Raw genomic sequence first — 23,580 nt, 5'->3', positions numbered from 1 at the left:
CTCTCTCTCTCTCTCTCTCTCTCTCTCTCTCTCTCTCTCTCTCTCTCTCTCTCTCTCTCTCTCTCTCTCACGCGCCTCTGCGCGACGAGGATTTGATGAAATCGAGATCTGTCACGCGATGCCTCTCGCGAAGATCGCTCGTGTGTTGCCTCGAACGGCGTATACGCGTCTCTGTTAATTCACTTATCTCCATACGCGACGAGCACGGCCCGTCGGCTCTGTGTCGGCGACGATTAAAATCCTCGTGTAATCCTACGTCGCTCGGGCTTGAACGATTAGGTGTCGGAGCGCGACGCGTTTTATAAATTATGCAAGTATATGCGCCACTCAGATGCAATATTTATCGCAATCATTATTTCCGATTGTATGCTTCTTCTTCTGTATCCGCCGATCCTCGCGTTCTTACTCGAAACAATTTCCCGGCTGGTATCCTTTAGTGATCATTTAAGTTCAAACGACAAAACGGAGGCGGAGAGGCAACGGATGAGACGTTCGGTCGTTCTTCAAACACCTTTCAAACCTACCGTCCACACAGAATCCGAGCAAAGTGTTAGAGAGAATTCACACCTTAATAGAAAAACAGAAAGGCAGAAACTCGCGTCGATGATCAGATGATAATCGACAGTTTCTGCAATTCTATCAGCGCGAGTTCCGATTGATTTCTGCTTCTCTGCCGAGGTGTGAATTCTCCATTAAGCTGAGTCACGATTTCCGCGTTTTCCTATGCTGAACATTCCTGTTCTCGCGTAAATTTTTTTCGATGAAGCCTAGTCTACGTATCCTTTTTTTTCCGTTATTATTAACGATGATTCTCGCGTTTGCAATTGACATATCCGCCGTCATGTCTCTTTTCGTTCGGAAAAAATAAATATTCGCCGTCTTCCTCGGAGGTTGTTTGTGACTCAACTCGATGGGAACGCGTCATGCGGCCAAATCCGCATCGCGATTTTACCGCATCGGATCGAGAATACGTACGCGGCGAATTAGCGTAAATTCGTTGCAGGTTGCAGGTGCGCGCGTACATATATCTGGCGCGGGCGCTGTGTTACATCGCGCACGAAACGGAATCGATTGGCGAAAAACGGAGCTCCCGCTACACCTTGCTAAGTGAAGTGCTTGCGCATATCAATCTGGTAGTTATATATCCACCAAATTGGTCTGCGGATCGCTCGAGTCGGGATTATCGAACGTGCGACGACAATTTAGCTGCCTTCCCAGAATTGGTCGTGGCGTAAAAGTTAGCGACGAGAAATTCCATTATTTCGTACTGACGTTCCCAAATATCGGGATGAATCCGAGCGAAAGAATGCAAAAGAATCGAAATTCACGACGGTAATGTCGAGACGTAAATTTCTGCTGACGAAGATAGCGAATATGTTTTCCTGAACGCCGGCGGAAAGAATGAAACTAACTTGCCTATTAATTAGTCGTTTATGCAAGAATAATCAAAGCCACACGACGTGCGTTTCGAGAAAAATGAAGATGCAAATTTGATGCAAATTCAAAAAGTATGGATAGTATTGAGATTGTTCGCGATCATTCGAAAAGTCAAGCATGTTCAATCTTCTTCTTCTCAAGAGTATTGACAAATTTACTGCAATTCCAGATAAAATCGTAAAATTCGTAACTTGTTCTCGTAAGAACTTATGAGTAAATCTGCAATTCTATGCGGACGGTATGTCATATGATAACTCACAAATATCTACGATTTTTTTTTCGTAAGCTACGACTTTACGATTTACTCGTATATTTGCTTAGAATTGCAGCATTAATTTTTAAAAAATATATAAAAAAGACGCAACTACACTGAGAAAAAAATTTACTAAATTTTAAAAAACGTTTGTTTGGATAGTACTGTAAAGATATTTGTTTAAATTAAATAATTATTTTCTAAAATTAAAGAAACAAATTTATATTTAAAACTTCTTTATTTAGTTTTAGAAAATAATTATTTAATTTAAACAAATATCTTCACAGTACTATCCAAACAAACGTTTTTTGAAATTTAGTAAATTTTTTCTCAGTGTAAAAAATAAAAACTAATTAATTTTAAGCGCCCATAAAGCTTGGATCTCTTTTGTTTTATGCTGAAAGACACATGGACTATTAGTAACAATTACTATTACCTATTAGTAACAAAAACTCAAAAATCAGTTTTGTAGGTTAGATCATTCTTGCATAGTTTTGGCCAATTGAAAACGCGAGTCGCTATCAACAATATACATTATATTAGATCTCATCGTCGAATGCCGCGCGTCAGTTGTAAAATTAACTCTCTACAATTCTTTTCAAAGGACAGCACAAAGAAACGGCCAACATCAATCGAGGATTGTAAATCAATATTTAAGTTACACTTTGTACATATTTCGTCGTAATTCACTCCAAAATGAGGCGCGAAAACCAGTCATAAACAGACTGTTTGATGGCAATATTATTGCCTGAAAGTCACAACACACGATGATAAACAAACGCGGGATCAGACAAAAAATAGAGACGTATGAGCGTATAACTTGAAAACTATATGTAATTATGGAGAGTGAGGAGGAAAATGGAAAGAGAGAGAGAGAGAGAGAGAGAGAGAGAGAGAGAGAGAGGGACAAAAGAGAGGCAGAAGTGAGAAGAGGGAAGATTCGAAAGAGTAAGCGCGCAGATGACGAGGTGTTCTCCATTCGCCGTCCAAAGGACTTAATAATAACGGTACTCATTGTTGTGTCGGTACAACAGTCCCACGTCTAACATCTATTTAGAAATAGGCGTTACGTCCTCATTGTTGTGCACGGCCGATGCGACGCGACGCTACGTGGCACGGTGACTTTTCCAAGATTGATTTCCTTATTTCCCGCTCTCACGTATGTCCCGAGACATGTTTTCCAGCGGAAATAATCGCATCAAGATGAAAGGCGTCGAGGCAGGAACGGATCTACGCGTTGATTTATGTGGTTTGTATATGTTGGACGGTCTAACTCAACGGATCGATAAAATTCGTTGGAAAAGAGATTTCAATTGACGTTTGCATACGACGTTTATAAGCATTCTAGATAGCCAGAGTGTCATTTCAACGACGGCAAAATGAAAATCGACTGCCGGCCGAGGAAGTCAGTTGCGAAATGTTGGATTGCGAGCTTTCTTTTGCAATTTTAATCATTCACCACATATCGTCATTAAATAATTGACCCTGTAATTGCCATTTCGCGATTTCTGTTTTCACGTAAAAATAAAATATATCTGTAAGATATGCATTCTTTTTCGTCGAAATCTAAAACACGAGCTAGTTTAAGTAACCAAAATACATTTTTTTATTAATCGTTCGCTTTCCTGTTCCTAATATTTCTCTTCAGTCCTAACCACTTGACAATTCCATGTATTAGGTTTTTCTGAATTTCAAGAGTCATTAGGAATAATGTTTTCTCCAGAAATTTTAATTTTTTTATATTTATAACGCAACGCCAACTTCAGAGATGCAAAGAAAAATAGAGTCAGGCTATAGATTTAGAAAAATATTCAATTGATTGGTACTGAGGAGGATATAAATCAAAAGCCATTACGTTCTACAAGCGTGCAATAGTAGTTCATGTACCACTTACTCCATCGGGAGCAACTTCAAACTGTACAATTCCAGACGATCGTCAATACTAATGATCTATCATGCTTATTTGGAAAATGGCGTGTAGATTTTAGTCCGCTCGCATTATGATGCATACAAAGCCGTAATGAAGAATGATATAAACGTCTCATCTTTTAATATGCGTATTAGACTTGAGCCTCGCTCGTAGCTCTCTGTGCGTTTTAACAACGTGGATTAGTTTCTAACTAGTTACATAAGAGATAGCATTAGACAGCAGATAATAAATAGTAAATCAAACGATAGTAGACAGCAGATAACAAGCTAAAGTAGATCAAGCGATACAGTGTATTCTCTTTGAAACTAGAAAATAACTTTACTTTCAGAAACTCTGTTGAAGTATCGCGCGAATAAACTATCAAACACATCTACCACATCTGTCGAGCATCGTTTTAATTAACGAATAATCTCACTTGATGAACGCGGAACAACTTTTGACTCGTTCACCAATTGATTTCCGTTTTCATCATCCGTATTCGTTCTTTTTAATTGTCGTTATGATATTCTCCGACATGGCGCACGCGTGGAGAGTACACGAAAATAAATTCTGTCGCGTATCGTTTATAGTGTAGGTTCATTCTAAGCTCCATAGAATGATAGCTATTTCCGTTAAGAAGAAAAAAGCTGCCGTAGCACTGTCTCCGTAAGTTCTAAAGATAAAACGCTCGTAAGTGTTTTAATAAGAAACTCGGTAGTCCTCGGACTATTTGTATTAGCCGAGGACGGAGACACAGACAGGCCGTCGAATTGTAGCATTATCGTCGCGTTGAAGAGTGGCGGGGATGGCGTATGGTGTAAAAGTATCAATGCCTGCACGCTAATAACATCCTGGTACTTAACTCTGTGGACTATTATTGCTTTGGAATTTATTAATATGCATATGCTTACACACCGAAAAACAATTTTTCTCAAATGCGAAAATATATATATCTCCCTAATAACAGAGATGAATTTCATTTCACAAAAATAAACTTTATATTCTACAAATTATTGTTTTTGAATTCTTATTGTTTCGGATCTTTTAAATACGAATATTTAAACTTTCAATATAGAAAAAGAAATGAATATATATTCTATATTAAAAAAGTTTACATAAATATATTCATATTTGGAGATCAAAGCAATGTTCAGAGTTGGATAGCAGTGTTATTAGCCTCCAGGGGCTTATACCTTACGATACTCATTTCAAAATGACGATTCAATCGGATCAGCGAGCCAAGTCGATAAAAAATCGGCTGATTCGATCGCGCTCGACAACGCGTCTCCCTCGTGATTTTGTTCATCTAGAAGTACGCGGCTCGTTCCGAGACGTCTAATTGCTTTCGGGCGGCGAACAAAGGAAGTTCGATCGCGACGGAAGACAAAGTAAGCGACGTAATTTTTCTACGAGCGTGACAACCGGTACGCCGCCGCCGCCGCCGACTAACGGATCAAGTGTAAAGCGACGGGAGGAGGACGGGGAGGGGGGAATCACGATTAATCTCACGCGTTTGTTTTACAAGGCGCTTTCACCGAGTTTCGACAAACTCTTTTCCGGCGATCGCGAGCACTGCGTGCCCGCTATTCGACAACGAACTTCTCGAGAAGTTCGCGAGGCGCTCGACGGAAAATCGACGTTTCTCCGTCCGCCGAAATTCACTCGTCCCTTTCTGCCTCTTCGTTTTCGCGTAGACCATATCCGCGAGGGAATATTTATAAACGTCACGAGACGGGGCCCGTGCACCGTCGTCCCGTCGATGAGAACGGAGGAAAGCGGAGCGGAATCGACGGGACTCGAGAAAGCCGGGGCGCGCTCCTTCTCCCGATGCCGCGTGCGACTCGACTCTGCTTTACGTTTTAGAGGTGTCGTTTTATTACTACGTTTCTATTCGTGCGATTGCACGAGCGAGCGAGAACGGAACGGCGCGTCGCGTCGCGGATATCCGACGACTGACGACGACGACGACAACGACGAGGTCTCCGAGGGAAAAAATGATTGCACCACGTATGCGAATGTCGTCTCTCTCCTTGGGCGAGCTCTCTTCGGCGTCTACGTTCTTGTCTCTTTTATTCTGTCTACGTCGCTCGCACGTACGTTTACATTTAACGGCGCGCCGAGACGGAGAGAGAGAGAGAGAGAGAGAGAGAGAGAGAGAGAGAGAGAGAAGGAAAGAGGGGGGGAGAGAGACCGGCGTACCGAAAATTCGCCGGCGAATTCGCGAAGCCGCGATTCACCGCACGCCGTATTCCTGGACGCCGCCGGTCGGCGATCCTTAAAAAACGTTAACTGAACGAACGTCGCAAGAGCGACGGGGACAAAGATAGTCGAGAGATCGAAGCAGAGTCCCTCCTATTTCCGCGACATGCAACGCGACGCACTACAGAAGTGCAAGTTTCGCCCGTGGACGAGGTTGATCGTGCAATTTTCTCAGCTGCGCCTTTTTCCCAGCTGGACACGTTTCTTTTTCGGAGGACACATCGAACCGACGACTCTGTTCCTCACGATCGAGCTGTTCTCAACAGAGATGCACGCGGGCGAAATATTAACAAACTTAATCTTACGAGAAAAAAAAAGAAAGAAGAGATGATGATCTCTGTTCGCATAGCGATAAAATTCCGAGTACGCGAAAGAACGATCCCGCATCTTCTCTGTCGCGCGGATGCGAAAAGAAAAAAGGAGGAGTACCCCGTCTCTTGCGTCCGGAGCGGAAACGTTCGATGCGTCAAACTGTCGCGACACGAGGGCCACGACACGGCTAACGCGCGTCTCGCCGAACTCTAAATTCGCGCGAGCGGTGCGGATGTACTCGTGCAATAATAGCGATGTCTCGCGCTAACCTGAAAGCCTGTCGATGAAACGTAGCATGCCAGTGGTGGAGAACACGCAGGGAACCGCCGCCGCCGCCACCGCCGCCGCCGCCGTCGTCGTCGTCGTCGCCGATTCAGCGACCAGAATTCCACCGGCGATCGGCATTTGTGTTTTTCTCCCGCTTTTCCTCGGATTCCCCAGCCAGCTCGCACCGTCGTCGTCGTCTCACCCTCTTTCCTTATTTTTTTTCTCCCTCGCTCTCCCTTTTTCTCTCTCTCTCTCTGTTTCTCTCGCGTTTCTCTCCCTCCACGTCGTCCTCGTTCGTCGAGCGGCGGGCAGCGCGAGCAAGATGGGAACGGGCGTGCACGTAGAAGCGAGATGGTGCACCCCGCGCGCCGCAGCCAGGGGAGTGGGAGGTGCGGTGACGCGGTTCGGCCTAACCTAATCTCTCCCGTTCCGTCCTCCTCCGTCTCTTCCTCCTCCACCTCCTTCTCCTCGGCCTCTCTGCCTCCACCTTCCCCGTGGAAGATACACACGGAAAGATTCACGCCCGATCGCCTCAGTCCACGGCACACGCGGAACTCTCCATTATCCGGGAATTTTTCCACGGTCCCCGCCGATCCGAACCGATCCGCTCCGGCACGCACGGCACACTCGGCCGCGCCGTCGTCGGTCGGTTCGTATCGCGGCGCACGTATGTATACACGTACCTTGCGTATACGTGGTACGCGTGTCGCGCCAGTGAAAACTCCGCTAGCGAACAGGCGGAACGGAGCGGTCGCGGTCGCGCTCGCGAGAGCGAGAAGGAGCCACGCGACGCGAGTCGCAACTGGTTGGACGGAGACGGCGCGGCGGAGTGGACGGACGCCCGCGCGCGTGTGTGCGACAGAGACGAGCGCACCGACTGACTGACTGTCTGGCTCTCTCGCCCTCTCTCTCTTTCTCTCTCTCCGATCGCCAGGCCACTCTGACACACGTTGACACACGCCGACGATGGGCACGCGCGCACTCACTTGTCCCACTGACGTTCCAGATGCACGCACTCGGCGGCGGCAGTTCGTGGCGCTGAAGGGAATTACGAACGGCAGTGCTTTGACACTGTTACTTCCGAATGGCGCCCGCTACCGAGCGACGAGCGCCTATTCTTCTCTTTTCCGCTTTCTTCCTCTCCTCTTTTTTCACTCCCTCTCGTTCTCCCGTGTTTCCTCCTGTGTCGCGCCGACGTACGTATATATGTGAGTGAGTGCGTGCGTGCGTGCGCGAGCGTTACCACGATCTCTCACGAGCACACGTTGTTCGTATCCTCTCTCTTTCTCTCTCTTAGCCGTTCTTCCTTCCGCGATCACAGCGGCGATCCCTTTTTTCCGTAGCGCGCGTATCCTCGCTCGCAACGAGATATCCCTCCGCTACGCGCTGCTTCTTCCTGGAACTCGGCAGGCCGCTATTCCTCCGGCGTTCGGAAGGAACGAGAGGAAACACCCGGTGCACCTCGGTGTCGTCGGTGGTCGAACTCCGCTGCTGCTCCCGTTGGCACCAACGGCGCTATCGCGCTTTCACAGCTATACTGTTGTCGCACTGTCGTTACTGTTACCTCGCCTCGTGTTCACCGTTGTTGCGTCTGTCCCAAGTGCGCTAGTTGCCGATGACGCTGTCAGATCTGTCATCGTGGTGGCGAGCAATCGTCGCGCACGGATCCCGAACGTTTGCGTGTCTTCTCTCGCGGGCCCCGACGGGCCCTCCGCAGACGATTATGAAGCAGCGACCCGCACTGTCAGACACGGACTACGACCGGCTACGAAGGAACAGTCGTGGTCGAGCGACGACTGCGTCGACTCCTGCGCTCGCGAGCCAGCCTGAGCGACGTTGTCACGTCACTCAGCAGCGCCCCCATTGGCCGGACGCTCGCCCACTGACAGTTACTGCGCTCTCCAGCTGGCACGTGATCTCGCGTTCCGTTCGATCCGCGAGGCGGCAGCGCGATTGGTCGCGCGCTCCCTATAGGTGTCGTCGCCGCTCGCCCCGCCAACCCCTCGGCGAGTCGACCGCGATCTGTCACACAGGCGAAAGTCGACCTGAAGTTCGTCGCGCGAGCGAGTGTTGTCCCGCGGCGTTGCCGTCTCGCTTTCGCGCCACGACTGGTGTATGTCGCTACATGCCACCGCCGGCAGTCACCGCCAGTCACGTCCAGTCATGGCGGTTACGCCATTGTTCGCGGCATATTACTCTCTGTACTATCGCGACCATCTTCCCCGAGACGAGCCCGTCGCAAGCCAGACTCTCGTCACCAGGTTCGCGACGCGTCTCGCACGCAAGTCGAGAGTCCTCCGACGATCGTTGCGATCGCCGCGACGAAGCGTTTGACTTCGAGTATCGAGAGCGCGCGATCGTATTCGACAGAAAATTCGACGCGATCTTTATTCCTCCGCTCGGTCTTGTCTTCTGTTCTCGCGGCACCGTAACCGAGCTCGCCTCTCGGAGCGTGTCAGCTCGGGGAATGTTCGCGGCGAAGCGTCGACGTAGAGTATCTCTCTATTCGAATGCACGCGATCATATATCTCGCGAGAACGTTAACTATCGTCCGCGACAGGATCAGCCGTCGCGACGAAGCCTCGTCCCCGAAGCGTCGCAAGAACGCGTATGCGCAGACGGAGGGAAACGCGGGATAGAATCTCGTCGGATGAACGGATTAAACGTATGAATGAGACTAGAAAATCTTCATTCATGCCCGCGTATATGTATTTCAAGAACGGTGGCCACGCGCCGGCGCGGCAAAATACGCCGTCCGCATGTGCGTATGTGTGCATATGCGTGCGCGTGTATACGCACGTTTCGAGAAACTGGAACAGCGTTTTTTTCAGCGTTCGGCGCGGAACTTGATTAAACGAATCGTGGCATATGGTGCACCGAATTATGCAACGAAAATACACATCACCCGAAATATCCGACACTGCGTCTATTGTGCGTGTGGGCATGTGTAATCCGTGCGTCCTTTCGTGTAATCATACGACTTGTTTCTCGACATTTTGATGTCGGACGAGCTCGCGCACGCTTTGTTGACTTTGATTCCCCGCCGATACCAGCGGACGATTTGAACCACTCGTTCGCGCATTTGCAAAGCGTGTAACTTGTTCTTTGTACAAATAAATTGACTTCGGAAATATCCTATACATGTTGTGAATATTTTTGGAACGGTTTCAATGGCGTCATGATATGTGCATACCACCAAATACTTCAATTTGATCTCAAGTTTCTTCTGTTTTTTTATACAATTCTACGGAACAAATAATGGAGAATACAATGTTGAATTGATTCGCTACTCACTTGTCGCGGAATGTGCCTAGCCAATGTCAACGGAAATTATTATACAGACTGATAAATTTATCTTTGCGTAACAATTTTTCTCAGTTGACGATACCTTGGATTCTTAACTGGAGCGTTTACGCCGCTACATCTCACCGACATCTAACGGCAAGAGAAGTAAACACTATATCACAGTCGTCTGCCTTCTCTTTGCTTCGTACATATAAATGATTATATAAATATCTTATAAAATGAGACATTTGCTTGGTGTTGTAGCACATTACATCGATCAGTCATCAATTTATACCTATCCGTACATATAAATAAAAATTATGATAAAACATTATAGAAAGCCACGCATCAGTCGTTGGTAAAAGAATACCGACAGTGAAGGACGATTTCTTCGTTAAAATTTTCTATCAGAAGTCATTATTCAATCGTACACACATATCGCACTATTTTACACAGACTTCCATATTTTCTAAGGAATTTTGAAGCAAACGGACGTGATTAATTGCGATATATATTGAAGTTTTATACAATACTTTTATTTTCAGTTACGACACAACGTGTACAACTGGTTTTGAAAATGGTTTAAACACTTTTGCTCCATGTAATCTGAAATACAGCCAATGATCTAATGAGAGGACTTAACTTTTGAGAATTAATCGAAAGTAAGTTCCCTTATTGGATCATCGACCACGTTCCAAGACGCATTGAGAGAAAAAGCGCTTTGAGAACAAACGTACATATTTATAAGTACAGTCATAACCTGAAAATGACACGTTGCGTGTACGATATCGATTATCCCATCAACCATGAAAGAAATGTGTGTCTCTAAATGTGTAATGCGCCATTAATCCGCAATAAATCATACTCACCGTGTCTGACAATGAGTAATAGATGCGACGATCGATTACGTGACGAACTGCACTCGGGATGTCCCGTGGATGTCTGGTGGTGCCCGCCATCGATAAACCGAAGACGATATTTCCCTGGACAGGTCGGAAGGACAATGTGATGATCTCGACTCTTCAGAGTCCAAATGTCGTGAACGCGCGCGAACACAACTGTGCTGTTGCACGATAAAGGTTTTTTTTTTAATTCAGCAAACGCTGCATTTGCGCATCATACGATGGATCCATCGATGAATTAAAAAACTCAACCAAATTCATGTCGCTGCGAAAGAGCGCCAAAAACTATCGGCTATAGATTGAATGTGGCGACGCAATCTGAGAAACGCGTAACTAGAAAGGAATGCGACCGGTCGAAAATGTCTATCGATCCACCGAATAAATCGATCTATCGATAGATCGATAATTCCTAAAAGTTTCGGCCAACCGCACGCGATTCTCATGTAGCCGCCATATTCAGTCGACTGTTCTTAGCGCTTTCGCGACAAATTTATCATGCAGCATTGTGCGTATATTATATTCGCGCGCATTTCCGGCATTTGAATTTCAGATTAAGATCGTCGCATCAAGTCTTGCTGACAAGTCCAGACAGCGCAGTTTACTGAAAGATGTCTTCGAGACGTCTAAAAGATACCTTATTTCTTTCAGACATTCTCTAGAAATATAAACATATTTAAAAAATCTTTTGGTTATATTCGTGCTGCCTGGGAAGATGATCGCGCGTCGCTCTTTCGACGCAGAGGGAAGTATTGCCTTCAGTCTGTCGATAGTAAGCCTGATTGTACATACACGCGACGAATTGTGCCGCTCGGGCCATCTGAATAAATGGTAAGGTTCGCGGAAGCGCTTGCGCCACGCGATTGGCTCGATGTTATTGACAAAAAGATTTTATCAGAGTCATCCCTCGGTCACAATAGCGTCGTACTAGCATTGCCTTAACTTGGGAACGATCTAAAAATAGTGGCGAGGACTATCGAAGCATCCCGCCGCCACCACCACCATCATCTTCGCCACCGCCGCCGCCGCCGCCGCCGCCGCCGTCTCCACCACCGCCGCACCTGTCGCGCGGTTCGCCGTCCGTCGTCCAAACATCTGCGATTCCATCGATGCGTTCTTGATTCGAGGCGTCATTATTCCCCACGACCGCGCATCGCCGAGCCGCTGCTTCCTCAAGCATGGAAATTAATCAACCTCGGAGCGCGATCGCCGATGTCTTCGACTTCGGCCGCCACTTGGATGCTAACTTCGACTTCGTCGGCGAACGCGCTCGAGGCGAACGGCAAAACTGATTTCGCGCCGCAATTTCGCGGTATGATGGCGCGTTGTCGCGTATGTATAACGCGGACGAGCTGAAGAAAGTTACGTTTTCCATGAAATTAGATTTCATTTAAATTTCCATTTAGATTTCAACTTTTTGACGATTAACCTTCCGACGCAAAACGTTCTCAGGTAGATCAGAGATCAATTGTTTGATCGTAGTGTGCCGTGTGGCGGTATTGGTGAGCGTCAGATTTCTAAAGACCGATTGAAATGATTAAACGCACTGACAGTAAAGCCCGTATTAATAGCTGTCATTTGAAACTTGTCTCATGCGAGACATTTAGATTTTTATTCAAACGTGAGATCCAAGTTCTTCTCTCACTTGAATTATTTTCTATGTGACGTTTATATTTGTAATCACGATTTAATCGAGAAACTGTCATCTAACTCTGAATTTAAATCTGACAATCTCATTTGAGACAAGTTTCAAGTAATAATTATTAGTACTGGCATAAGATAGAGATAGAAAAAATGAAGAAAGTGGGTCGAATAAATAAACAAATTAAAAGGTATGAAAGGTAAGTTGGTGCTTCTCAATTGGCCAGAGAATTATATAAAAATGTTTCAACTAAAAAATTATCTTTTTTTAGTTTTTGTTACTAAGCTCATACGTCTTTCTACATAAAACAACAAATGCAATTCTCACAGACGCTTAAAACTTATTAAGAAACGGTTTTCATTTTCTACTAATTGCGTCTTTTTCATCTATTTTTTAAGAATTAAACTTTTCAATGGATACCCTTAAAGAGAAGGAAATTGCTTGACTTCTTGAACGATTGCGAAGAACTTCAGTGCTATCTATACCTTTTAAATTATGTATCAAATTTTTGTTTTTCTCGAAATGTACTTCATGTGGGTCATATCATTCCTGCATAACTGCAGTCAATTGTTACCTTTCTCTTCAAATAAATTCACCCTGTTTATCTCCGTTTTCTCCTGAATTTTCCATAAGTTCCAATTCAATTAGTTTTCACATGCACAATGTAAACATATGTACCGTATGTACTCAAATATTATCGAACTCGTGCCGCGGAGGAATTACGACGGCAACATTTTTCGCGCGATAGCTGTCGGGATATCGGCGCAGTCGATGTAGTTTATTATCGATCAGGGGTCCGGAGTTTTCAGCGGACGAGTGGGCGAGCGGGTAAGCGAGCGATTTACGATTACCTTCGGTAATGACACGATGCGTGACGTATGTAGGGTGGGACAATTATTCATTCATTCGTCTGGGGTGACCTCGCGGAATGTCGTGGAATTCACTTTCGTTTACCTAATGATAGCAACGACGAAGAAACCGGTGCCGCTTAAATAATCGACGGTGACTCGTTACTTTTGTGGCGTGGCACCATCGCCCACGAAGTCTGTCTCGATTGTTTCTCCTGTCCATATGATATCGCGTCATTATGTCCAACATTAGACACGAGTTTCCGCCGTGACAACGGGAAAAATCAGCGGGCAATTCGAAGAGGTAATGGTTGTTACTCCCACCCGAGAATATTATGCAGCAGGCAGCTAATCGATAACATGCGTATCGATCATTTTGTTGCAGCAGCATACACAAGCTTAATACCGTTCTTCCATTATTTGTTGAGGCTTGCTTTAAGCCGCAGACAGTTAATAAGAAGAAGCGAGTGCGTCTCGGTATCTGCTCGTCCTGCTTTGTAGCGTTCAACGACAAAGGCTGCAACCTCACAACTCGCGAAACAAATCATCCTCGTAATAATGATTGCGGTTTAATCGATCCCGTAATGCCTTATCACAATCCACAATCACGGATTAGTGACGTTCGTTATCGTCTTATCGCCGCTTCGTCAAGGATACGCCGATCGTCTAACAAACGAGATCGAACGTTCGCACTTTCCCGATCGCCTGTAATCTCTATAATAATAAAAATATATCGCATAAAGCAACGATTCACTAAATGCACGACAAGAGAAACCTGCATCAATCATATTCTGCCTGTGACGTCTTCTCTTGGAGCAGTCTCGTTTGAAATGATAAAAGCAATACAAAGACAGGCAGAACAAGAATTTACAATGACGTCGAAATGATGTCAAAATGACAGAGAAATAACTAGAAAACTTGTCTTTCAACCACGAGTCGATCATTTTCTTGTCACTTTCATGTCATCGTAATTTTCTACTCTACTTGGGTATTTTCATTTGGAACGGCAGTGAAAATACTTGTTATTGCGTAAGCTCATCGATAATAATTTTTTTCAATTTTAACAATTTGGTGAGCTCCCAAATTCATTGTGTCTAAACTATTTTGCAATCAAGCTATTCTGCATGTCAGATTCATCTTTCAATCCTGAGCGAATATACTTATTCGACGATTCTGATGATTCTTATGAGTGAAAAATCAATAAAAAAATCGAATTTGAGAGACTCATTCTCTCTTTTTTAAGTGAAATTTAGAGAATAGTGTGTAAAGGATCGCTGACAATTTCGCCGTATCCGTTGCGACTTAAAGGATAAACGGTTTTCGTGAACGACATCCCAGATAACACATACACGTATCAGAAACGTTTTTTAAACGTATCTATAGTTTCAGAACCGTAAAGCACCAATAAGAAACGTTTCAAGAACCTTTCTGAAACCCTATTTATGAAACGTTTATAAAATGTTTCTTCAATGATTTTTTTCGCAAAAATGATGTTTCATCTAACGTTTTTTGGAGATTTTTACTTATGAGAAACGTTTCAGAAACGTTATGAAACGTTTAGTTCTAACGTTTATAAAACATTTCTAAAACGTGTGTGTGCTACCTGGGATGAGACAGAATGCAGCCGAAAATTCGCCATTTCCGGTCTTAAGCGCGCGGGGGATGTTGGTATTAGCGTGTTGTACACGCGACTTTACGAGTCGCGTGATAAATCGATGGCCCGATGGCCCGATAGTTGGCGTCGAGCGGTAGAACGTCTATGACGACTCGTCGTCGTCGTACGAGTCGTCCACATAGAGAAACATGTAGACTCATTGCGGAAAAAGGATTTACCATTCGATAGGTGCCAGTCTAATATTCATAAGCGATCGTTGTGCGTCTCCTACGGCTTCGACATCGGCGCAGGCGTGACTTCGTCGTCGTAGTTTCGTCGCGCCGCGCCGTCCGTATTGTCCTGGCACCTGCTGCATGAGATACAAGAAGATATCGCTCGTTTAGCCGCGCGGCCTTTAACCTGCTAACCTAGCAGGTCAATCCTGAATCGAAGAAGATCCTCCGTTGAGAATCGCTGAAGCAGGTAAATATGAAATGAAGAAGCAGAAGCGAGAAAACATCAGAGGATCGCAGTGCTTTCGCGCGATAAGAACGAGAAAACTAACGGCTCGCCGTTCTTCCCGTGCGTGCGCGATTGTGATGTTCCTGTCATCTCACAGGTGACAAGTTAACTCGTCTCTCCCGGTTTTAACAGGTTGACGCATAACTCTCTCACTATGCCAACGAGAACGCGAACTCCGCCCGTATTGATGAGCCTCGCGCTCCTCTTGCCGTTCACGTTCTGTCAAACGCCGATGAATCTGTGTAAGTACGGAATTCACTCTTCGCGGAAATTTATTCACTGTACAATCCAAACGACACTTTTTTCAGCCACCTTTGATAAGTTTTATAGACAATGACCTTTCGCCCGTCCCATGCATCGCGCGAATGCAATGCACGCTTGCATGTCTCATGCGCAATGCACAGATCGTACATACTAAAACACATTGTTTTTTAATTGAGTTTAATGTAATTTGTATAATTGATTTTGTTTATATTGTCTCTTGGTTTAAATAACTTACACTGCAGAAAGTTTTGTGTCAGATTTGTTTAACAATTTATCCACTCTAATTTTTGTGTTAATTTAACACAGAACAAATATGCTGATAACAAGACTTATCTGTATATTTTACATAAAAAGTATGTCACCAAGAATGTACATGTTACATACAAATAGTTATTCTGACACTAAGAAATTGTGAATACGAACTCAACGCAGAATAGTCAAAATGATACGACGACAATGTGTTAAATTAACATACAAGTATTTTACACAAACATTTCTACACGGATCAAGTTCAATACAAATACAAAATGTTTTTTACCGCGTATGGTCTGTACTTTGTCTGACGAAGATTCGAACCAGAATTGAAAGAATGGCTGCGTTCAGCAGAGAGAGCTGCATTACAACTGCTATAGAATTCGAGGATCTAATTGATGCACGCTCTTAGTCTTGATTAAATCTGAGAGCGTACATCAATCAGATTCACGAATTTCACAACAGTTGCAAAATGGCTTCTTCTGCCAAACGCTGCCAAAGATTTCAATCATTATAAAAGACGTGGTATCGCACGGGAATTATGTTGATTTGTTTATTCCTTGCTTATTTATTCCGGCGTTGATTTTGAATATCCCTTTTATGTTGAAGTGGTCGTGCTGGAGGAAGCCGACTCGTCTATCTTGGGTATATTGAACGACGCTGTTCCCGCAGCGGAGCAGAGTTTCGCGAACGACATGATCACCGTGAACTTTGTGACTGTTATGGTGAATCGCGAAAATGTGGAAGCAAGTTTTGAAAAAGGTATTCAGCCGCGAGAAAAATCATTAAGTCACCCTATACAATACACCCTATACAATACAACGTCTAAAATCGGGACGTAAGATATCTGAAAGGCATCTTAAAGACGTCTCTCAGACGTCGGAGTGTAAGACGTCCCTAAGATGTCTTTAAGACATCTTATGTCCCGATCTTAAACGTTGTGTTGTATGGGACGTCTTTTGCGGTTCGTGCACTTTGGTACATGTCAGCTGACTCACTTGCAATTCTTGGATAAGAGACATTATTGTTTTCCACGTTGTACAGAGTACACACGTGATATCCGTTTATAATTATTAGTTGAAACGTAGAGAGTGTTTCGCGATAGTTTCGCAATGTCCGAAGAGTGATCTTCATTCTTCGTTACCCGACAGTGTGCGCCATTCTGTACAAAGGAATAAGCATCATACTAGATATGACGTGGACTGGCTGGGACAAACTGCGGAACATCGCGGACGACCGGGGGATAATATACAAACGCGGCGATTGCAGCATTAATCCCTACGTTCAGACGATCGACGATCTGTTGCTTATGAAAAATGCGACGGATGTCGGCCTGATCTTCGAGGACGAAAGAGGTGCGTGGCGCGAAGATCGATAACGATTCGTCGTTATATGCGGTGATAGTACAATTTTCCTCGAGTGCCTACCTTGTAAAGTTCCCTTCATCGTATCGGTGCATTATTTATCTATTTTACGTACGGCGCACGCTTTCATGGATAATCCAAGTCGAGGACGAACGTAGTGCGACCGACATTGTACGACAAAATGCGACAAATGTGTCAGGTGCTGTGTAATGTTTTTAGAGCTAAATCAGAGTCTTTATTATCTCATCGGGAATTCGATCATCAGGCTAGTGGTTATTGACGAATTGACGGAGAGAACGGTGTCGAAAATACGGAGTATGCGGCCGTCGCCTTCTTATTACGCCATTTACGCCAGTACGCCAAAGATGGAGGAACTTTTTAAGACGGTGAGCGAAAATTATGCTAACGAAAAAATGATCGAAACGTCGATCGAAAAGTGAGCCGTTTGGTCATTTCCTCGTTATCTTGACGACATCGTAATTATTTGTTTGCTTAACTAGGTTATTTTTAAACCCAGCTAATAAATTAGCTCTCTCTTGATAAATTAAAATAATATTCGGTTTATAAAGATATTTATTAATATATAAAGGTTTTTATTAAGTTTGAAACTTAACTTTTAAACTTGACTTTTAGTTACACGTAAAAATACAAATATGTAAGTTACTCTTAAGCGTAAATAATTTTTTAGGCTATCGAGGGAGGATTAGTTAAGAGAGAGGGTATTTGGAATTTGGTATTTACGGACAATAATTATCAGGAATTTCGATATCTCACCGGTGAGTCTCAGCTGAACGTCTCATTCACCATCCTCACTATGAAGATCGACATCTGTTGTCGTTTGATAGGCGAGGCATCCTGCAATTGTCCCATAAACTTCAAGGTCTGTACTAGTAAGATTAGTAAGAAAACCAAAATTTATATCATTCCACATCAAAGTAATTATACAATAATTTATGCAAAAATCTCTAGTGAACACAGTGTGATTGACTAACGTTCAGACAAATATCGTTCTCGTGTTTATTTTTTTTTATGAGAGCAAAATATTTTCCTCCAGAAACCAATTATCATCGTCGGAATTAATTGAGTCTTATTACGCATTAGATATTCCCCTTTTATTTGAAACGATTAATCGGCCTGATCGTGAGCCTGATGAGCGACGTACAAAAGGCGGGTATAAGTGTAGAGCCAAAAACAGGTCAGTGCTCCTCCACTAATTCCACTCCAGCTTCGAACTCTACAGCGGAGACATTCAACAAGATTTTAATGACAGTGAGTATCATTGAAATTGATCTCAAGATAAGGGAATTTTTGAGAATCATATATTGTAGAATATTGAAACAAATTAATTAAAAACTAAACACGCGTTCAATTGTGTTCTCGTTACGTTTCAGAGACTGGACAGTAACGATACTTTCGAGTACTGGGCAGAGAAGTCGATGATTACTTACAGGGCGGAGATCGAGCTGCAGACGATCAACAGCGGCTACGTGGAATCACTCGCGACTTGGACGAGACGTACAAAAATTAAAGAAGCGGACGGGAAGAAAATAGAACCAGCCAGGCGATTCTTCCGGATTGGAACGGCACCAGTAAGAACCGCATTTCACTGAGGCTCCGTTTCATCGAGTACCGTTAAACGAGTATAGCTGCGAAGACGTATTTGCAAAACTGACATAAGTAGTTTAATAAAACAGACGGGAGAAATTGAGCAAAACGCTATCGTTAATCTCATTTGAGTTGAAATCAGTCGATCGACGTTTCAATCGTGTTATTTATGAACTTCCATTTAATCAGTGAGTTGATTAAATGGATTAATTAATATTAGTGATTTATTTATGCTAATCAAATATGTTTCAAACTTAACACTTTGAAGAACCGTCTTACTAGAGCTTTATTGGTGCTAACAGCGTGAACTCCGTTACGCCTTAGCTCGACTTGAAGTCTTCACTTCTAGTAATTTGTGAAATAGGCGGTCCCTTGGTCGGTCATTAAGAAAGATCCAGCAACGGGTCAAGAAATGCACAACGAGGAGGGAAAGGAGATCTGGGAAGGTTACTGCATCGACTTCATACAAAAACTATCCGAAGTGATGCAGTTCGATTACGATCTCGTCATCCCCGAAGATCAAGAGTTCGGCAAGAAATCGCCTAATGGCGAATGGACTGGCTTGATAGGTGATTTAGCTCGAGGGGTAAGTTGAGTTTTCTTTGACATATTTGTGCGAATATTGTCCGAGGGAATTTTGCAAATTGAAGTAACTGAACGATTTTGTTTGGCTACAACTGTTACGTTATTCGTCAATATCTTTGCAGGAAACCGATATCGCTATAGCGGCGTTAACGATGACGTCGGAGCGGGAGGAAGTCATTGACTTTGTCGCTCCGTATTTCGAGCAGTCCGGTATATTAATCGGTAATTAATTAACAAATTGACCGTACTGTGATAACAGTATGTTATAATCTCTCTCTTCGTTAGTTTAACTATAACGTAACTGTAACGACTACAGTTTGTTTCTGCCTCCATTCCCTGTCTTTTTCCGGTTTCTCCTACGACATGAATTGCACACGGAAAAAAAGTTCTGTTACATATGGACAAATAAACATAATTTGCTTACCACTTTTTCTTTGCTGCAGGAGCCAGTTTCCTTGCTATGATAATAACAATAAAATCTACTCCTGCCACAAAAAAGTAGCTAAAGCAGTAAATTATATTTAATTATCCATCTGTAGCAAATTTGCTGCGTTAGCCACTTATCTTACTGTAGGAGTAGATTTTCGTATTATCATAGTAAGAAAATAGATTCCTGCAGTAAAAAAAGTAGCTAACACAGCGAATTATATTTAACTGTCCATATGTAGCAAATTAGTTTGCTGCTGCAACAAATTATTTTTTTCCGCAGGCTTTAATCAATACACATAGAAAAATTAATGTTAACTTTTGTTATGATTAATGTTAACTCTTTGTTATCAAGTGATGAGGAAACCCGTCCGTAAAACGTCTCTCTTCAAGTTCATGACGGTGCTGAGACTCGAAGTCTGGCTCAGCATCGTGGGCGCTCTGACTCTGACCGGTGTTATGATCTGGATACTCGACAAGTATTCGCCGTACAGTGCGAGGAACAACAAACAACTCTATCCTTATCCTTGTCGGTAAGATCTCGTCTCAGTTATTTCCCACACGAGATGAACGCGCTCAGCAAGCATAGAAGGAGGAGGGCATACTAGGTGGCGGCGGAACGCCATGCCTTCGAGATCTGCGTATCTTTTTCGTTCCAGAAAGAGAAAAATATCGAGAGCGCGGTCCTGCTAGGCCGGGACTCGAACCCGGGTCTTTCGCTTGCCGGACGACTGCTCTAAACTCTCGTCCTGTTGATCACTCTACCTTCGATTTTTAATGGGAACTTGCTGTTTCTCTTTCATATCGATCGTGCCTAACGGACAAACTGTTTGCTCTTCAGAGAGTTCACATTGAAGGAAAGTTTCTGGTTTGCACTGACGTCCTTCACGCCGCAAGGTGGTGGCGAAGCCCCCAAGGCGTTATCGAGCAGGACTCTGGTCGCAGCATATTGGCTTTTCGTCGTGCTGATGTTGGCGACTTTTACCGCGAATTTGGCAGCTTTCCTTACCGTGGAGAGGATGCAGGTACACGCTGACTACTCCTCCTATTCTTCCTTAATTTCATCGGCAGTTACTATCGGCAAAACTACACTTTGTTATTTTTTGAGTTGGGAAACGTACGCTGGAATTATTAATCTAACCAAAATGTGTCTGGCATTAATATTTCTACGTATTTTGTCGCACAGTCACCCGTGCAATCGTTGGAGCAGCTGGCGAGACAGTCGCGGATAAATTACACCGTCGTGGCGAATTCCAGCGCTCACCAGTACTTCATAAACATGAAAAACGCCGAGGATAAACTCTACACGTACGTAAAGCAATCGTGATCCGTTTACCGAGACTTTACATTGCTCGTTTGCAGAGTATGGAAGGAAATCACGCTGAACAGTACCAGCGATCAAGTGGAATATCGCGTCTGGGATTACCCGATAAAAGAACAGTACGGTCACATTCTGCAGGCCATCACTCAAGTTGGTCCTGTGAAGGACACCGAAGAAGGCTTCAGGAAGGTAGACCGAAAGAGAGGAATTCGAAAGACGAGGACTCCGTCTCGAATTCTCCCTCTTAACTCGAACGCGCCGTTTTTCAGGTGATAGAAAGCGAGAACGCCGAGTTCGCGTTCATTCACGACTCGTCTGAGATTAAATACGCGGTTACGAAGAATTGCAACCTGACGGAAGTAGGCGAAATATTCGCCGAGCAGCCGTACGCCATCGCGGTGCAGCAAGGCAGCCATCTGCAAGAGGAAATTAGCAGAAAGTCTCGGATCGATTTTTTCATCATTTTTCTTTTTTTCATCGTGCTTAAATCATTCGCTTTCGAGTCATTTCCGATGATCACTAACGATGTGAATATTTTTCTCGTCGCTTTAAGAACTACTTGAAACTTTCATATCATCGTAAAATAACAGAGCATATAGTATCGGAAAAGAATGAATTAAGCACGATAAATGATAAGATAGTAGCGTTACGCGTGTCGTCATGATACACCGTCAAATACATCGTATGTAAACAACGCAATTTGCAGGATCCTCGATTTGCAGAAGGACAGATATTTCGAGACGTTGGCGTCCAAGTACTGGAATCAAACGCTGAAAGCCCAATGTCCGAATTCCGACGACAACGAGGGTATTACGTTAGAGAGTTTAGGTCAGTATCGTCGCATTCGCTAAACCGCTAAACAAGTTACATCACGAGCGTAACAAAGAAAGACAACTCACACTTGAAACTTTGCGATGCTTCAATCACATGCCATTAGATCTGCTGAAACCTCTCACATTGATCCATCGTTGACTATTTTGCGAATTACCGGTCGTTTCTGTAGGAGGAGTATTTATCGCGACTTTGTTCGGACTTGGCCTCGCGATGATCACTTTGGCCGGCGAGGTGATTTATTACCGTAAGCGCTCGCTGAAGGATAAGCTGAACAACAAGAAGAAGACGAAGGATATCGAGAGCGACAAGATCATGCAGAAGATCGCGTCGAAGCTGCAACTGAAGCCCGCGCCTACCGACGCGTTTTTCGGCAAGCAGCTCGGCAACCAGGCGCCGCGCGTCTCTCACATTTCCGTTTATCCACGACCTTTCCCCTTTAAAGAGTAAGCTGCGCTGCTCAACGACTGTCCATCGTACGATTCAATCCCTCACGTGTCTCCCCAAGCTCTCTCCTTCTCATTCAAAGGTACACGAGGCACTTTTAACAGATAGAACTTATCACTATGGAGTCAAGAAGTAGTACTTGAGATGATCCTGTCGATCTTTTACGACTTGCATCTCAGGCGATATTCAGACAATATTGTTTCGTTATAAGATCAAATAAAGAACACCGCACGAAGGTAAAATAAAGTCTCGATCGTATCTGTTTAATTGTGTTGCACGACATTCGACGCTGAGTTTCGTTTGAGTGATATCTCGAACTTAGCAGCACTTAACATCCCACAATAGTGTCAAAGTCAATGTTATTATTACTGAAATGTTGCTGTAATATATATCTCAGTAAATCAAATTTCTTAATACGATGTTGTAGTTATTTTCTCTGTCGGAAAGCAGCGCATTAATATCGCTGAAACGTCAGTTTAAGACGGTACGGTCATTATATTTTGATAAGTATTGAATTGATAGTAATTTAGTCAAAAAAGGCAACTTTGAATTAACCGAGAAAACTTTGTAGTATAACGTTCGAATTTAAGATTCATTAAAAGTAAATATAGTTTACGTTTTAAAAGTAACGTTTTAAAGATAACATTGTTAGCATTTTTAGTAACATAATTAAAAGCTTCTTGAGTTTAATGTTGGTATAATCCCAGTAAACACCAACTAACAGTAACATTACATCGATATTGAGATTTTTCACTCAACAATATAATTGTTATACGATACGATACGTTTATATTGCATTTACATCGTTGAATGGAAAATTATAACATTGATGTTATGTTATTGATAGTTGATGTTTACAGAGAAATTTTTGTGCTATGTGTGGGATTATGCATTGTTAAGGATAATGTCGCATCTCATATGTGTTGCGTAATTAAATTCTAATCTATTACGTAGCTCGTTCAGACATGTACATTTCGACAAACCACTGCGTCGAAGCGAAAATACAATGACACGCGCGGTCATTGATCCTCGAATACTTTCACATCGTGTAGTTTTGCTTCTCGGGCGTAAATAGGGTAGAAACGATAGAGCGACGTATCCATTAGATTATTCGATGACTCGATATCATCGTCGGTATCCTGTCTCCGCTTGAAAATTGAACATGCAATTTACTGCGCTGGCAAACAGCGAGTTCGCAATTTGTTCTCATCGATTACCTCTTCAAGCGTGTGATCGATGGATTCGTTCTCGGAAGAAT

At 43.7% G+C, this 23,580-nt stretch overlaps 2 protein-coding genes across 3 annotated transcripts in view; one reads left to right on the top strand and one right to left on the bottom strand.

The window, feature by feature from the left end:
• Window positions 1-6,615, bottom strand: part of LOC116843818 — a 31,146-nt gene extending 24,531 nt beyond the window's left edge. For both annotated transcript variants that reach the window (XM_032814597.1, XM_032814598.1), the window contains exon 1: window positions 6,440-6,615. In XM_032814597.1, the coding sequence (XP_032670488.1) occupies window positions 6,440-6,575 (136 nt within the window). In that variant the 5' untranslated portion in view covers window positions 6,576-6,615. The remainder of the gene's footprint in view (window positions 1-6,439) is intronic.
• An 8,327-nt stretch (window positions 6,616-14,942) lies between these two features.
• Window positions 14,943-22,669, top strand: LOC116843897 (ionotropic receptor 25a). Its single transcript, XM_032814790.1, has 17 exons — window positions 14,943-15,188; window positions 15,360-15,469; window positions 16,353-16,505; window positions 16,895-17,098; window positions 17,327-17,493; window positions 17,796-17,987; window positions 18,209-18,376; window positions 18,499-18,696; window positions 19,077-19,298; window positions 19,420-19,519; window positions 20,079-20,256; window positions 20,565-20,748; window positions 20,910-21,031; window positions 21,086-21,233; window positions 21,314-21,483; window positions 21,751-21,872; window positions 22,048-22,669. The coding sequence occupies exons 2-17, from the start codon at window positions 15,382-15,384 to the stop codon at window positions 22,323-22,325; spliced, it is 2,694 nt and encodes an 897-aa protein (XP_032670681.1). The 5' UTR covers window positions 14,943-15,188; window positions 15,360-15,381; the 3' UTR covers window positions 22,326-22,669.
• The last annotated feature ends 911 nt before the right edge of the window (window positions 22,670-23,580 follow it).

Source organism: Odontomachus brunneus, unplaced genomic scaffold (genome assembly GCF_010583005.1).
Source record: "Odontomachus brunneus isolate Ranch 3 - 2012 unplaced genomic scaffold, Obru_v1 Obru_scaffold_036, whole genome shotgun sequence".
NCBI lineage: Eukaryota > Metazoa > Arthropoda > Insecta > Hymenoptera > Formicidae > Odontomachus > Odontomachus brunneus.
The sequence above is the reverse complement of the archived record's forward strand: the minus strand, read 5'-3'. Positions and strand labels throughout refer to the sequence as shown.